The 15,438-nt window shown below is 44.9% G+C and overlaps 1 protein-coding gene across 1 annotated transcript in view; it reads left to right on the forward strand.

The window, feature by feature from the left end:
* YWHAG (tyrosine 3-monooxygenase/tryptophan 5-monooxygenase activation protein gamma) overlaps window positions 1-14,769 on the forward strand; it is a 32,548-nt gene extending 17,779 nt beyond the window's left edge. The window contains exon 2 of the mRNA XM_034965412.3: window positions 11,316-14,769. Coding sequence (XP_034821303.1) covers window positions 11,316-11,972 — 657 coding nt within the window. The 3' untranslated portion in view covers window positions 11,973-14,769. The remainder of the gene's footprint in view (window positions 1-11,315) is intronic.
* The last annotated feature ends 669 nt before the right edge of the window (window positions 14,770-15,438 follow it).

The raw sequence follows: 15,438 nt of genomic DNA on the forward strand, positions 1-15,438 counted from the left end.
TATTCCATTACATAGATCACACTACGTTTTGTTCAGCCGTTCCTCATTTGATGGACATTTGCGTTGTTTCCACCTTTTGGCTCTTAGGACTAACGTTGCTGTGAACATTACAAGATTTCTTTTTTTTTTTTTTTTGAGGCAAGAGTCTTGTTCTGTCACCCAGGCTGGAGTGCAGTGGCACCACCTCAGCTCACTACAGCCTCCACCTCCTGGGTTCAAGTGATTCTTGTGTCTCAGCCTCCTGAGTAGCTGGGATTACAGGTGCGAGCCACCATGCCCAGCTCATTTTTGTATTTTTAGTTATTTTCAGTTAGAGATGGGGTTTCACCATGTTGCCCAGGCTGGTCTCAAACTCCTGACCTCAAGTGATCTGCCAGCTTCAGCCTCCTAAAGTGCTGGGATTACAGGCATGAGCCAACGCTCCCAGCCCCTGTACAAGATTCTGTATGGGCCAGGTGCGGTGGCTTCCCCTGCACTTTAGGGGGCTGGGGAGGGGCGGGAGGATCACTTTGGTGGCACATGCCTGTAGTCCCAGCTACTCGGGAGGCTAGGCTCAGGCAGAAGGATTGCTTGAGCCCGAGGCTGCAGTGGGCCCTGATCATACTACTGCACTCCAGCCTGGGTGACAGAGATCCTGTCTCAAAAAAAAAGAATTTTGTATGAACTTATGTTTTTATTTCTCTTGTGTATATCTGGGAGTGGAATTGCTGAGTCATAATGCTGCTAACAAAACATTTTGAGAAACTGCTACAATTCTTAACCTAGAGAAATAGATATGCATGGTTCCCATCTGAATTGGCAAGGGGTAGGGCTGCTTGAGGAGAGATTATTATAAAAAGCCTCTCTCCTTGGTTAAGAACTACTGGTATAGTGGAAAGCATGTGGGATTTGGAGCCAGTGTATTTGAGTTCTGTTCTTCAGCTCTGAGCCTTAATTTTCTTTAAATTAGGAATAATAATACTTAATCATAAATGATTGTCCGGAGGGCGAGGAGTTAGAATTTTGTTGAAAAATCCATTTCTGATCACAAAAGTTTATTAGAAAAATATGGACTAAATGGATACTTTCTTAACATGATAGAGAAAAATACAGTTAAACCAAGAGCTGACATTTAAGAATGAAACCACTAGAAATAGTTCCACTGAATTCAAAACAAAACAAAAAAATGCTCATAAGCATTATTGGCATTGGCCTTGTCCAGGTAGTATATGATTCAAGTATAGGAAATTGTAACTATGGGAAAGGACAGGTGGTATTTGGAAACCATAGGTTATGTTTGTAGAGAATAAACTGGAAAAATACTAGAATTGATTGTTAGTGAAACAGGGCTGATCCATACAGTTGCCCCTTGCACAATGTGTGAGTTAGGGGCACAATCAAATCCCATGTGTAACTTTTTTGTTTGTTTTTTGTTTGTGTGTGTATGTGTGTGTTTTGTTTTGTTTTCTGAGGTGGAGTCTCGCTATGTCGCCCAGGCAGGAGTGCGATGGCATGATCTTGGCTCACTGCAACGTCCGCCTCCCAGGTTCAAGCAATTCTCCTGTCTCAGCCTCCCGAGTAGCTGGGATTACAGGTGTGTGCCACCACACCTGGCTAATTTTTTGTATTTTAGTAGAGACGGGGTTTCACCGTGTTGGCCAGCCTGGTCTCGAACTCCTGAGCTCAGGCAATTCACCCGCCTTGGCCTTCCAAAGTGCTGGGATTACAGGTGTGAGCCACCGCACTTGGCAGAAAATATTATTAAGAAAAGCATAAGAGAAACTATATTTACTCTTCATTAAGTGGAAGTGGGTCATTGTAAAAGTCTTCATCCTTACGGTCTTTGTGTTGAATAGGCTGAGCAGGAGGATAAAGAGGATTGGGCTTGCTGTCTCAGGAGTGGCAGAGGTGGAGGAAAATTCACATTTAAGTGGATTTGTGCAGTTCAAACCTGTGTTGTCCAAGGGTCAACAGTATAGAATGTATTCTATATGTTATTACTAACCGTATAAAGGTATCCTTTGTTCTTCATTATATCTTTATCATTTTTATACATTATCATTATTATTATTTTTATATGTATTTTTTGAGATGGAATCTTGCTCTGTCGCCCAGGCTAGAGGGCAGTGGTGCGATCTTGGCTCACTGCAACCTCTGCCTCCCGGGTTCAAGCAGTTCTCCTGTCTCAGCCTCCCAAGTAGCTGGGATTACAGGTGTGCGTCACCATGCCCAGCTAATTTTTGTATTTTTAGTAGAGATGGGGTTTCACCATATTGGCCAGTCTAGTCTTGAACTCCTGACCTCAGGTGATCCGCCCACCTTGGCCTCCCAAAGTGCTGGGATTACAGGCGTGAGCCACCGCGCCCGGCCTATTACCATTATTTTTATACAACTAAGTTAAAACACACAGAAAGCAAAGAAGTGTGGTTTGAGTTTGTTGTATACATCCATAAACTGTTTATATAAAATTACTGGCTTTGGGCTTTTCTGAAAACTTGGCTTTCAAGATTGGCTTTAAGCTTCAATTGTAGGTATGAATAACAGGGTAAATTGTGGAGAGGGTTTGTTGGAATAAGTACTACTAGTCATCGGTACAAAATTCAACCTAATCAACCTTGACTGCTTCCCAGCCAGTCTGGTTTTGAGACCCTTCTAGAAATGTCGTGTGAATGCACAGGTGATTTTTAGTGCCATCTAGAATTCTGTCATATGCACATGACTAGTGGATACGTGCCTGTTACCCACACTGTCACCTTCACAATGAAGCCTTCGCATTGTGATCGGAGAACAATTCACAGAATGAATGAGGTTGAGCATTTTTCCTATTGTTTTCCTTTTCTCCGTTCCTTTTTTCCATTTTTCTGTTACTGAGATTTTCTGTTTCTAAGATTGATCTTAGAAATTCTCTGGAGGTTTTCATTTATTAGAGAAATTAGCTGGTTCTCCGTGGTGTTGCAGTAGTTACATCATCAGAGACTCTTAGCATAGAAAAAGAGCACAAGATTTGCAGCCTGAGGGCTGGAGTTTTTCCTGCTCTGTGGAGTGTTAATGAGGTGACTCTGGGGAAAAGTCATGTTATTTCTCTGAGTCACACCTGTAAAGCGAGTGTAATACCCACCTTGTGGGGTGGGACTTGGCGCTGTCAGCCAAACCCAGGCCCTCACCCAGCTCTCCTCTCATCTGTGAGACCTTGGCTTGGCCTTGGGTAGAAATTTCATGACTCTGAGGCTGTTCCTCTTCCTCGAATGAATGTTTCCCTCTGCACAATTTTTAGCCAGGGTGATTGCTGCTGGAAAAACCCAACTAAAGTTGTTAGTTCCTAATGAAAATTTTCTCCAAGTATTCCATGCAGTTTGCTGCATTCAGAATACCTCTGTGACTGATACTCCAATGTGAATAAGTTGTATTTTCTCCGTGTAGACTGAGTACCTTGAGTACATCCCACTAGTGTTTTGTGTCTTCACGTTGTGATACAATGTGATGTATGTACTAGATGGTCCATGGATGCTTGATGAATTAATTATTTGATAAGTAGTGGCCATTAAGCATCTTTTCCCTGGTCACTGGACTTATAAAACATGTATCAAGTTTTCTGGAATGAATGTGTGTTGAGAGTCCCCAAGACTGCCTCCAGGCTTGGTGATGTACTGGAACTCAGCAAATACTTGTACTCATGGCTGCAGTTTTTTACTGGGAAGTGTGCAAAGCTCAATCAGCAAATGGGGTCGGGCACAGTGGCTCATGCCGGTAATCCCAGCACTTTGGGAAGCTGAGGCGGGCAGATCACTTGAGCTCAGGAGTTCAAGACCAGCCTGGCCAAACATGGTGAAACCCTGTCTCTACTAAAAATAGAAAGTTTAGTTGGGTGTGGTGGTGGGCGCCTGTAGACCCAGCTACTCGGGAGGCTGAGGCAGGAGAATCACTTGAACCTAGGACTAGGGCAGAGGCCACAGTGAGCCGAGATCACACCACTGCACTCCAGCCTGGGTGGCAGAGGGAGACTACATCTCCAAAAAAAAAAAAAAAAAATTAGCAAAGGGAAGAGGCGCAGGAGATGAAAATCAGAGGAAGCCAGGCGCAAGCTTTCAAGAGTCCTCTCCCAGGGAAATCACATGGGATACACATCATTATTCCAAGCTGTGACAATATGTGAGAAATGCTGTCTACCAGGGGTCTTGTTAGAGAGCAGCTGGGGGCTGGTCACTTAAGTACCCTCTGCCTGCCTAGCACATGTCCAAATCCAGATTCCCGGAAGGAAAACAGGTTTAATATAAACCAGATCGTTTGTACCAACAGATTGGCAACAGTGAGCCATCTTTATCAGGGAATGGTGGGAACCCTTCCTAAATCCAAGTTCTCAGATGCCAGCCAGAGACCAGCCTTGTAAGCAGGCCTTTCGAAAGACAGCAGACTCAAGCCTATTATGTTAACTCTTTTGCACATAAGGGAGTTCATGTTTGAGGCGTGTTATTTCAGATACATAAGGTTATTTTCACAGTGTTTAGTTGATTATTTAGTAAACATAGGTTGTCTTTCAAACGAGTTGTGATGAAGGAGAACCGTGTCCCATCCGTTTGCAGTGGTTTATCCACTGTCTGCATGGTGTATCCTTAACATGGACATCAGCGCACATCCTGCACTTGGTCATCTCATTCTTTCTGTTTCTATTTAGCACTCACTGCGTTTCTCTTTTTCATGGCCCTTGGCCCTTTCAGGTGACAATATTCTCAAATTCTAGGAGGACAGAAAATGTAAGATGGAGCCAAGCCTCATACCTAGCACTTGCTAGGTTGAGAAAAAAAAAAAAAGACCGGGCACGGTGGCTCACGCCTGTAATCCCAGCACTTTGGGAGGCGGAGGCGGGTGAATCACCTGAGGTCAGGAGTTCGAGACCAGCCTGGCCAACGTGGTGAAACCCTGTCTCTACTAAAAATACAAAAATTTAGCCGGGCGTGGTGGTGGGTGCCTGTAATCCCAGCTACTTTGGAGGCTGAGGCACGAGAATCACTTGAACCCGGAAGTAGAGGGTGCAGTGAGCCTAGATCGCGCCATCACACTCCAGCCTGGGTGACAGAGTGAAACTCTGTCTCAGAAAAAAAAAAAAAAAAGCCAGACTTTCTTAGAGCAGTTTTGGATTCACAGTAAAATTTAATGGAGTTCCCATATACCCCCTGCCCCACACAAGCACAGCCTTCTTCCCTCAGCAGCCCCCACCAGAGGGGTACACTTAAACTGCAATTAATGAAACATTATCACCCAAGGTCCACAGTTTATAGTAGAGCTCACTCTTGGTGATCTACATTCTGTGGAGTTGGACAAGTTTATAGAGGCATGTAGCCACCACCTGAGTATCACACAGTGTAGTTTCATTGCCCTGAAAGTCCTGTGTGCTCTGCCTGTTCGTCTCTCCTGGCTTATTTTTTGGATGTAAACTTCAGTTCTTTGTAGAGATTTTCAGTTTTATTAAATCAATGTGTTGGGTGAGGTGGTGCATGCCTGTAGTTCCAGGTTGAGGCAGGAGGATTGATTGCTTGAGCCCCGAGGAGTTATTTAAGAAGATTAAAAATGCAAAGTTGCATTCATAACTTTTTTGGGGGGGGGTGTGGTGGGGGTGCGGACAGATTGCTCTGTTGCCCAGGCTGGAGTGCAGTGGCTCCATCTCGTCTCACTGTAACCTCCACCTCTCAGGTTCAGGTGATTCCCCTGCCTCAGCCTCCTGAGTAGCTGGGATTACAGGCATGCACACCACACCCGGCTCATTTTTGTATTTTTAGTAGAGACGGGGTTTCGCTGTGTTGGCCAGGCTGGTCTCGAACTACTGACCTCAAGTGATCCACCCACCTTGGCCTCCCAAAGTGCTGGGATTACAGAGGTGAGCGGCTGTGCCTGGTCCCTACCATTACAATGTAAGGTTCTTGGTAGATGAGGAAATTGTGAATGACCTGGTACTCCATGGCTTAAGGTCAGAAAGTCATCTAAGTAGCTTTCCAAGAATTTCCAGAGTTGCTAATCTTAGGTAGAAAAGGTTTCTCTCCTCATCAACTCTTAGGGGAAAATAGTTGACACTAATTAACATCTGATTCCTTAGCAGCTGGGATTTGGGGAGTTCTACTTTTTAAACTGTTGGTGAGAATAACATAGATTTTTCTAACCATTTTACCTACAGCTATCTTTAACATCTTTTAAGTCACCAAAAGAAATTTGAGGCTGGGCGCGGTGGCTCACGCCTGTAATCCCAGCACTTTGGGAGGCCGAGGCGGGCGGATCACAAGGTCAGGAGATCAAGACCATCCTGGCCAACATGATGAAACCCCGTCTCTATTAAAAGTACAAAAATTAGCTGGGCGTAGTGGCGCACGCCTGTAATCGCAGGTACTCGGGAGGCTGAGGCAGGAGAATTGCTTGAACCCGGGAGGCAGAGGTTGCAGTGAGCCGGGATTGTGCCACTGCACTCCAGCCTGGTGACAGAGCGGGACTCCATCTCAAAAAAAATAAAATAAAATAAAAATAAATAAGAAATTTGAACTTGAGCTTGTCGTAGTAGAGAAGGCAGAAACTTTGTTTTTAAGCAGAACATACAACTCTGGGGAATAAAAACTGAAACCTTCTACATTTTCCAACAGCCATGACAGTAAATTTTGGGGACCATGTTTACAAGTGTTGCATTCGTAGAAACAATTTATTAACCAGGGTGTGATGGGAGGCTGAGGTGGGAGGATCACCTGAGCCTGAGAAGTTGAGGCTGCAGTGAGCTGTGATCACGCCATTTCTCTCCAGCCTGGGCAACAGAGTGAGACCCCATTTCTTTTCTTTTCTTTCTTTTTTTCTTTTTTTTTTTTTAAAAGAAGAAGAAGGTTAGGCAGAATGGCTCACGTTTGTAATCCCAGAACTTTAGGAGGCCAAGGCTGGAGGATCACTTGTGCTCAGGAGTTCGAAACCAGCCTGGACAACATAGGGCGACCCTGGTTCCTGCAAAAAATACAGAAATTAGGGGGCGTGGTGGTAGATGCCTGTAGTCCCAGCTTCTCTGGAGGCTGAGGCACAGGAGTTTGTGGCGTGGCTGCAGTGAGCTGTGATTGCACCACTGTACTCCAGCCAGGGCAACAGAGTGAGACCCTGTCTCTGTTTAAACAACAACAACAAATTTAATGACTGTTTTGAAAAATGTTACCTCCCTTCCCAAATGATACAAGATCCCGTATCTTCCCACATTGAATAGTCATTCTGTCATTCTGTCTTGATTAAATCATTTTAGACACTATTAGAATAACTTGTTCTTTTAAGAGGTTATCTGTTGACCTTTAAAACTAATATGGTGGGGATCTCTTATTTTAATTTAAAAATAACAGATTCTTATGCAAGTAATTATGATCTAAAGGATAAAGGATTTTTAAAAATTCTGATTTAAGGTGTTCAGAACAACCTTTCTTTAGACTTTTTAGAGCTGAAGGGTTTCCCCTCTAACTTAGTTTTTCACTGGCAGAGAACATCTGGGCGTGTTCCAAATGTGGTCGAGCTACTTTATCCAAAGGTGATCCTGGCATTTCATAATCTCCTTGTTCCAATGTGTCTGGGGACAGCTAGGCAGACTTTACATAAGTACAGATTGCCTCTCTGGGCACTGCTGGGAGACTTCATTTGCGGCAGGAGGAGTGCCCCCAGGACTGGTGAGGTAATTTGACCTTTAAATAGCTCCTGGCCCTTGAAATAAGGACAGCATGATTTAGGGGAAAGGCCAGAACTTGATCTTTGTGGCCTTCAGCACGCTGGCCTCTCCTTGCACTGGAGGCAGTCATGAGGGCTGCACCGCGGGGCGGTTTGTCTTCAGCATTCGCACACTCAGGAAAGTATGCCAGAGATGGGTGGCAGCAGCGCCCGAGGGCTCAGCTCCTTCCAAAGCCAAGTCTGGGCAGTTTTTTTTCAGGCTGTATGGAACTAGGGTTTATGGAAAGGAAGCGATGTGAGGCAGCTAAGGCAGTTTCTGCTTAATATAGAGAAGAGGATGAAACGGAGAAGAGACACTCGATACAGGAAGATGAGCTGGGAGATCGTTAGGAAATGTAGACATCCCCTGTGGTGAGAACTAAAGCGAAGGAAAATTATTCAGGGTATTCTTAAAAGTAGTTCCTCACGTTTCTGTAGCATTTTACTTTTTCAAGAAGACTGCTGGGCACAATGGCTGTCACCTGTAATCCCAGCACTCTGAGCGGCCAAGGTGGGAGGATCACTTGAACTAAGGGTTCAAGACCAGCCTGGGCAACATAATGAGACCTTGTCTCTACTAAAAATTTTTAAATGGCTGGATGCAGTGGCTCACACCTGTAATCCTAACACTTTGGGAGGCTAAGGTGGGTGGATCACTTGAGGCCAGGAGTTCAAGGCCAGCCTGGGCAACATGGCAAGACCTTGTCTCTACAGAAAAATACAAAAATTAGCTGGGTGTGGTGGCATGTGCCTTAGTCCCAGCCACTCAGGAGGCTAAGGTAGGATTGCTTGAAGCCCTGGGAGGCTGAAGTTGCAGTGAGCCAAGATAGTGCCACTGCACTTCCAGCGGATTGATATAGTGAGACCCCATCTCTAAATAAAGAAATAAATAAATCAGCCATAGACTGAGGCGGGTGGATCACTTGAGGCCAGGAGTTTGAGACCATCCTGGCCAACATGGCAAAACCCTGTCTCTACTAAAAATACAAAAATTAGCCAGGCATGGTGGCACACGCCTGTAATCCCAGCTACTCGGGAGGCTGAGGCAGGAGAATCACTTGAACTTGGGGGGAGGTTGCAGTGAGCCGACATCATGCCATTGCACTCCAGCCTGGGCAACAGAGTGAGACCAGGTCTTTTTGAAACTCTGTCTCCAAAAAAAAAAAAAAAAAAAAAAAAAGAAAGCAGCCATGCATGGTGGTGCACACCTGTAGTCCCAGCTACTCTGGAGATTGAGGTGGGAGGGTTGCTTGAGCCCAGTAGTTTGAGGCTGCAGTGAGGTGTGATCATGCCTCTGCACTTCAGCTTGGGAAACAGAGTAAGACCATGTCTCAAAAAGAACAAAAAAAGACTTTCTTATTTGTCTGATATACCTGTATATTACCTTATGAAAGAAGCAGAAATCCCCATTTTGCAGATAAGAAAACCAAAGCCCAGAGAAATGAAGCGGCTTGTCCCCAAGATTACTTAGCGAATGATGGAGCTGGGAAAAGCCCAATCTTCTGTTATTTGTGGACACATCAGAATTCAGCATGAGTGACAGCGGTCTGCTGGGTGACAGATCGTCAGTGCAGAATGAGACACGAGGTGCCTGTGTTTATTCATGCAGGAGGAGTGTTTGCAGAAGTGCGGGGAACAGGAGGTGGTGTAGCAAAGCATCTCTTTCCTGGTTTCCTTCTGCTCTGAACTCAAGTAGTACCCACCCCCTATTCTTCCCCTCTTTTGAGTCTGTTTCACTGAGGGCACGGCTGGTAGGAGTAACGTTGTCCAGCATTAAAACAGAGCATCAGTAATGTCTAGGAAAATGTTAACTTTAACAACACCACTAATCAGTTTAGAGAATATTTGAGCGTGTAGCACTTGCTGATCAGTTCATTCAGAAAATGAATTGCCTGCCATAAACTAATAAGCATGATTTGGTTTATGTTTTGATTTAATTATCTCTGAGTAGATGCTGCTTGAAGTAATGACTGTAATCACTTTTGCCAAGCATACCCATTTATAATTTAAGAAAAAAAAAATTTTTTTTTTTTTTGAGATGGGGCCTTGTTATGTTGGCCAGGCTGGTCTTGAACTCCTGGCCTCAAGCAGTCCTCCCCACCTGGTGTCTCAAAGCACTGGGATTACAGGCATGGGCCAACATACTGAACATAATGATTCAAACATAGAAAAAAAAGTCTCCTGGTAGTTCAGTTCCCCCATGCTCCAGGAGTTTAGTACAGGGGTGTCCAGTCTTTTGGCTTCCCTGGGCCACATTCCCTTGGGCCACACATAAAATACACTAACACTAACAATAGTTGATGAGCTAAAAAAAAAAAAAAAAAATCGCAAAAACAATTTTCAATGTTTTAATAGAGTTTACGAATTTGTGTTGGGCTGCACTCAAAGCCATCCTGGGCTACATGCAGCCTGTGGGCCACAGGTTGGATAAGCTTGGTTTAGTAGATCTTTTTGGATTCTAGGTCCCTACCTGTCGTCTCTGTATGTAATATAATGTTATACAGATGCTGCAGTTGATCAACACGGAACAATGGGGACTCAAGGGACAGGGAGTAACCACTTTTCTTCTCTCCTCTCCTCTCCTCTCCCCATCCCCAGCCAGTTGGCGTGTGCTGGTAGTCCAGCTCCTCGGTAGGCAGAGGTGGGAGAATCATCTGAGCCTGGGGAGGTTGAGGCTGCAGTGAGCTGTGATCCTGCTGCTGCACTCCAGGCTGGGCGATAGAATGAGACCCTGTGTCAAATATAATAATAATGTATTTCATATGGTTGTCAAGTAATGTAATAGTATATGACTCTGATACTATAGAAACCAGGTAAATAAATTTAGTATTATTGGCTGATATTAATAAGCAGTTATTTGTAGTCATAAAAATATACAACATTGGTTTGAGATGCCACTTTAGTCTTCTGAAAGTGATTAGTCTTGGGGGTGATGAGGGCGGGAGCCTTGAGAAATGGCCATCTTGGGAGAAGCATTGATTCCTGTTGCCCACCTAGAGGCGCTGTGCTCGCCTCATTCTTTTGTATTGCTGGTTGTAAAGTTGTATTCAGTCAGACACTCCCACTGCCACAAATAACATGTTCCCTGGGTTACTAAAGTATCACAGTGATCAGACTCAATCCTATGCCCCTTATTTGGACTCCCTGAGGTTTAGAATTCACGTGGTGTTGGCATATGAGCAGAAAGGCCTCCATGTTTCTCAGAAGTCAGCTTGAAGTTGACTCAGTATTTTCTTATCCAGAAGAGATGGGACTGAAGTTTAGTATACAGGGCAGGATTAGGAGGAATTTGTCAGTCTGTTTTCCTAAAAAACCACTGAGTTAGACCATCTGTACTCATAGTCTCTCATCTAAGGCCTAGACTTGACAGTGTTTTGTGGAACACGTGATAAGCCTGTGTCCTTTTCTGGGGAGGAAGCCAGGGTTCAGACACCATTGATCCATTGATCCAGCCACACTTTTCCCTCCCTTGTGTGTGCTCCACCTCCAGCCCCCTTCCCCCAGCCCACACAAAGTAATTTCCTTCTGTTCATCATGTTACTCAACAGAGCTCTGTTCTAGTGTCTCAAAGATACAGTTAACCCAGTGGACACCATCTGTACCATAACAACTCTGTTCTTTCCTCCTGACAGGTGACAGAGCTGAATGAGCCACTGTCGAATGAGGAACGAAACCTTCTGTCTGTGGCCTACAAGAACGTTGTGGGGGCACGCCGCTCTTCCTGGAGGGTCATCAGTAGCATTGAGCAGAAGACATCTGCAGACGGCAATGAGAAGAAGATTGAGATGGTCCGTGCGTACCGGGAGAAGATAGAGAAGGAGTTGGAGGCTGTGTGCCAGGATGTGCTGAGCCTGCTGGATAACTACCTGATCAAGAATTGCAGCGAGACCCAGTACGAGAGCAAAGTGTTCTACCTGAAGATGAAAGGGGACTACTACCGCTACCTGGCTGAAGTGGCCACCGGAGAGAAAAGGGCGACGGTGGTGGAGTCCTCCGAGAAGGCCTACAGCGAAGCCCACGAGATCAGCAAAGAGCACATGCAGCCCACCCACCCCATCCGATTAGGCCTGGCTCTTAACTACTCCGTCTTCTACTACGAGATCCAGAACGCCCCAGAGCAAGCGTGCCACTTGGCCAAGACCGCGTTCGACGACGCCATCGCCGAGCTTGACACCCTCAACGAGGACTCCTACAAGGACTCCACGCTCATCATGCAGCTCCTCCGCGACAACCTCACGCTCTGGACGAGCGACCAGCAGGACGACGACGGCGGCGAAGGCAACAATTAAGGCCCCAGGGGAACTGGCAGCGCACGCGGATGCTACTACTGCAGTCTTTATTTTTTTCCCATGAGTTGGGGGTCGGGTGGGGGAGGGAAAGGGAGGGATGACCTTCCCAGGGAGAAACCCACGACCTGTCCTGTCTTTGATCGCCTCTTTGACATTTTTGCCAAAATACCACTAGTGGAAAGTCAGGCTAGCTGTGCTGGTATTGGAATAGCAGCCTCACACTGGCGTCTGGACTGTTCTGTAGATTCATGCAAGTGGAGCTGTCTGTCTCTAATTTAACTTATTGCTAGATAATAGGTTTTCAGATGAAAAGAAAACTTAAAGAGGAATGGCCCTCATTCAGTAAGTTCTGTGGTTCCAGTAAGGATTTTTATGTACATACGCTCTCGTCTCTCGTTTTGGGTACTTTCTATCTCATCTGTCTCGGCTCTGCATGTTTTCCAGGGTGTAGCCTACAGACATGGAACAGTGTAAATCCCAGACTGACAGACTTAGAACCTGAGGTCTCATTCATCCTTATGGTTTAGGCCTTGCCAGTTTTCCGAAGTCTCTGATTAGTTGACAGTATTAACACTAAATTGCAGTTTACAGTATTTCTACATTACAGCCATATGTAACATCAAGCCATCGATTGTGTACTTTTCCTTTGCTAGTTGTTTGGGCTTTAACATCCTTATTCAGCCTTATCCAGGTTGGTTTTGCTGTTGATCGGTCTCCTAGGCTAAATGAGAATGAAAGCGACTTCAGGTTTTTGGTTCATAGGTGCTCGGCAGGTGGCTGTGGGATTTTTTTTTTTTTTTTTGGTCCTTCTTTCCTCTTAACGTAAATCCACCACCAAAATTATTAATCCTCTTGAAAGAAACGTGAAACGCCACAAAAATAGAGAAAATTCAGGTCTGTATGTCATGGATCGTGTTGGTATTTTCAGAGAACATCCCGCTTCTGAAGCTGCTGCAGCTCCCTCCTCAGGGATCACACTGCCGTCACCCACTCTGCACTGGGGCGTTTCCTACTGTGCCTCGTGCTGGCGGACGCAGCTGGGTGGAGAAGCTGTGGGGTCGGAGAGGCGTTTGGAGAAGGTCTGTGGTGCAGTGTGTGAAAATTCAGGTGCTAGAAGCCTACTGGTAGAAAAACCCAAAAGGAAGAGCTATATCCTTAACCATTCTGTCCAATTTCGGGAGCCTTGTCAGTGTGTCAGTTTTTCCTCCCCGAAGACACTCCTTCCCCAAGTAATTGTAGGAAGATAAAAAAACTGTTAGCAGATAACAAACACTGAACTCCTATTTGACCAGAACTTTTTCCTCTCGAGATAGTTTTTCTTTTTAATGAAAAAAGCATAGAAATTGGAGATTGGCTTGTCTCACGCAGCCAGTGCACATTTGGAATTGACGGAAACAACGTTGCTATTTCCACCCATTTGTTTTCGGCAGCCTTAAGGCCCTCATTCTCATTTCGGGTGAATCTGTCTATCTGTGAACGTGGCCCGCATGTGCATTCTTTTTTTTATATATATAAAGTCAGTGACGAGGAACTCCCGAGACGTGTAATGACACCACACTTGTTTTCTTTGTTTCTTTGTTTTATTTAGGCAAGAAGAGGTGTGAGTAATTGAGGAAAAACTGACAGATGCTTTTGCTAATACCAAAATTGAGCTTACAATTAGGAACTGAGTATGTGTAACAGGATACAGGTGACAGTGAAGATAGAAGAACCACGATGACCACAGACTCAATGTGCTCTGTAACATCGCACAGTTTACCCAGCATGACTTTCCTTAGGAGGCCCCCTCCTCACGCTAGAGCAAAAGTCCCAGTTAACTGAAGCCTACCAGAAGAACTAGTAGAAGAAGCTTTGCCGCTTTTGTGCCTCACACAGGCGCCTAAAGTCATTGCCATGGGAGGAAGACGATTTGGGGAGGGGGGGTGGGGTAGGTGGGGCTTTCCCTAATTTATCTTCATGTCCAGTGAGCAGTGTTGCGTTTTTCCTTGTAGCATTTGGAAATGATTTACTGGAATTACAAAACCTATTTTTCCTTTAAATTTCAGCTTTGGCTCTGGCTGCTTTTTAGAATAATGCAAGATAAAAATCACACCTGAGGGCTGAAAACGGAGAGGGAATGGGAGACTTGATATTTAAGCAGCTTGAATGGTTTTTCTTTTCTTTATTTTTAAAGAAATGCACTTGCCTATGATACTGTCTCTCCAGTGAAATGATTACTCCTCCATTACTCTATTGATACAATATTGTGCATGCTAGTGTTGTATTTCTATACAGTAGCTTGAAATTGATTAACTTATACTGTAGGTGTTATGTATTCCTATGACAAAAAAATTAAGTCTTCAAATTTTTTAAAGGTTGTTTTTTTTTTTTAATTTAATTTTTCCTTTTGGGGGTAAAGTTTGCTCTACCAAATAGTGATTGTAACAAATTGATCTGTTTTGGATGTTGCTATAGTGACATGCAGTTATATATTTTGTTTTTAAAAGGCGGGGGGAGCAAAAGAAACACCAGTGTTAGCTTAATCTTAATGTCTGGTGTTTGTCATGGTGAAATTATAACTATTACAGTGTTGGAGAACAACAAATATGTTCTCTGAATGAGCCTTTGTGCTTTTTGTCATGTTATGCAGTGAACTATTTTTAAGGTCTAATCAGTGATTATTTTTCCAGCTCCGTGTTTCTCTAAGGAATTATTTCACACACGGACCATCTTTAGCAGTTTCCTCAGTGATGGAATATCATGAATGTGAGTCATTATGTAGCTGTCGTACATTGAGCAAATAAACTTACAGATCTGACGCCAGTGCTCCTTAGCTTCATTGTGTGAGTTTGACTGTCCTTTGCTTTTGAAGGTTGGATCAGATGTTGGTGTTCTCTTCCCTCCCCAGCCCAAGGAATGAAGTTGGATTGGCAGGAAAAAGGGGAAAGACAGTAGATACTGGAAAGCGCCTCCAACCAGGAATAAGATTTGGGTTTGGGGACTTAAAAAAACCATTGCACCAGGCCAGGCGCAGTGGTTCATGCCTGTAATCTCAGCACTTTGGGAGGCTGAGGCGGGCGGATTACCTGAGGTCAGGAGTTCAAGGCCAGCTTGGCCAACATGGTGAAACCCCATCTCTACTAAAAATACAAAAATTAGCAGGGCATGGTGCTGGGTGCCTGTAGGACCAGCTACTTGGGAGGCTGAGGCAGGAGAATCACTTGAGCCCAAGAGGTGGAGGTTGCAGTGAGCCAAGATTGCACCACTGCCTTCCAGCCTGGGCGACAGAGCAAGACTCCGTCTCCAAAAAAAAAAAAAAATTGCACCTTTTAGGGTGGGCGCAGTGGCTCACACCTGTAATCCCAGCACTTTGGGAGGCTGAGGCCGGAAGATCACTTGAGGCCAGGAGTTTGAGACCAGCCTGGGCAACATATTGAGACCCTATCTCTGTTGAAAAAACAAACCATTGCACCTTTTGGGCCTCCAT

Source organism: Pan paniscus, chromosome 6, assembly GCF_029289425.2.
Source record: "Pan paniscus chromosome 6, NHGRI_mPanPan1-v2.0_pri, whole genome shotgun sequence".
In the NCBI taxonomy this organism is placed as follows: domain Eukaryota; kingdom Metazoa; phylum Chordata; class Mammalia; order Primates; family Hominidae; genus Pan; species Pan paniscus.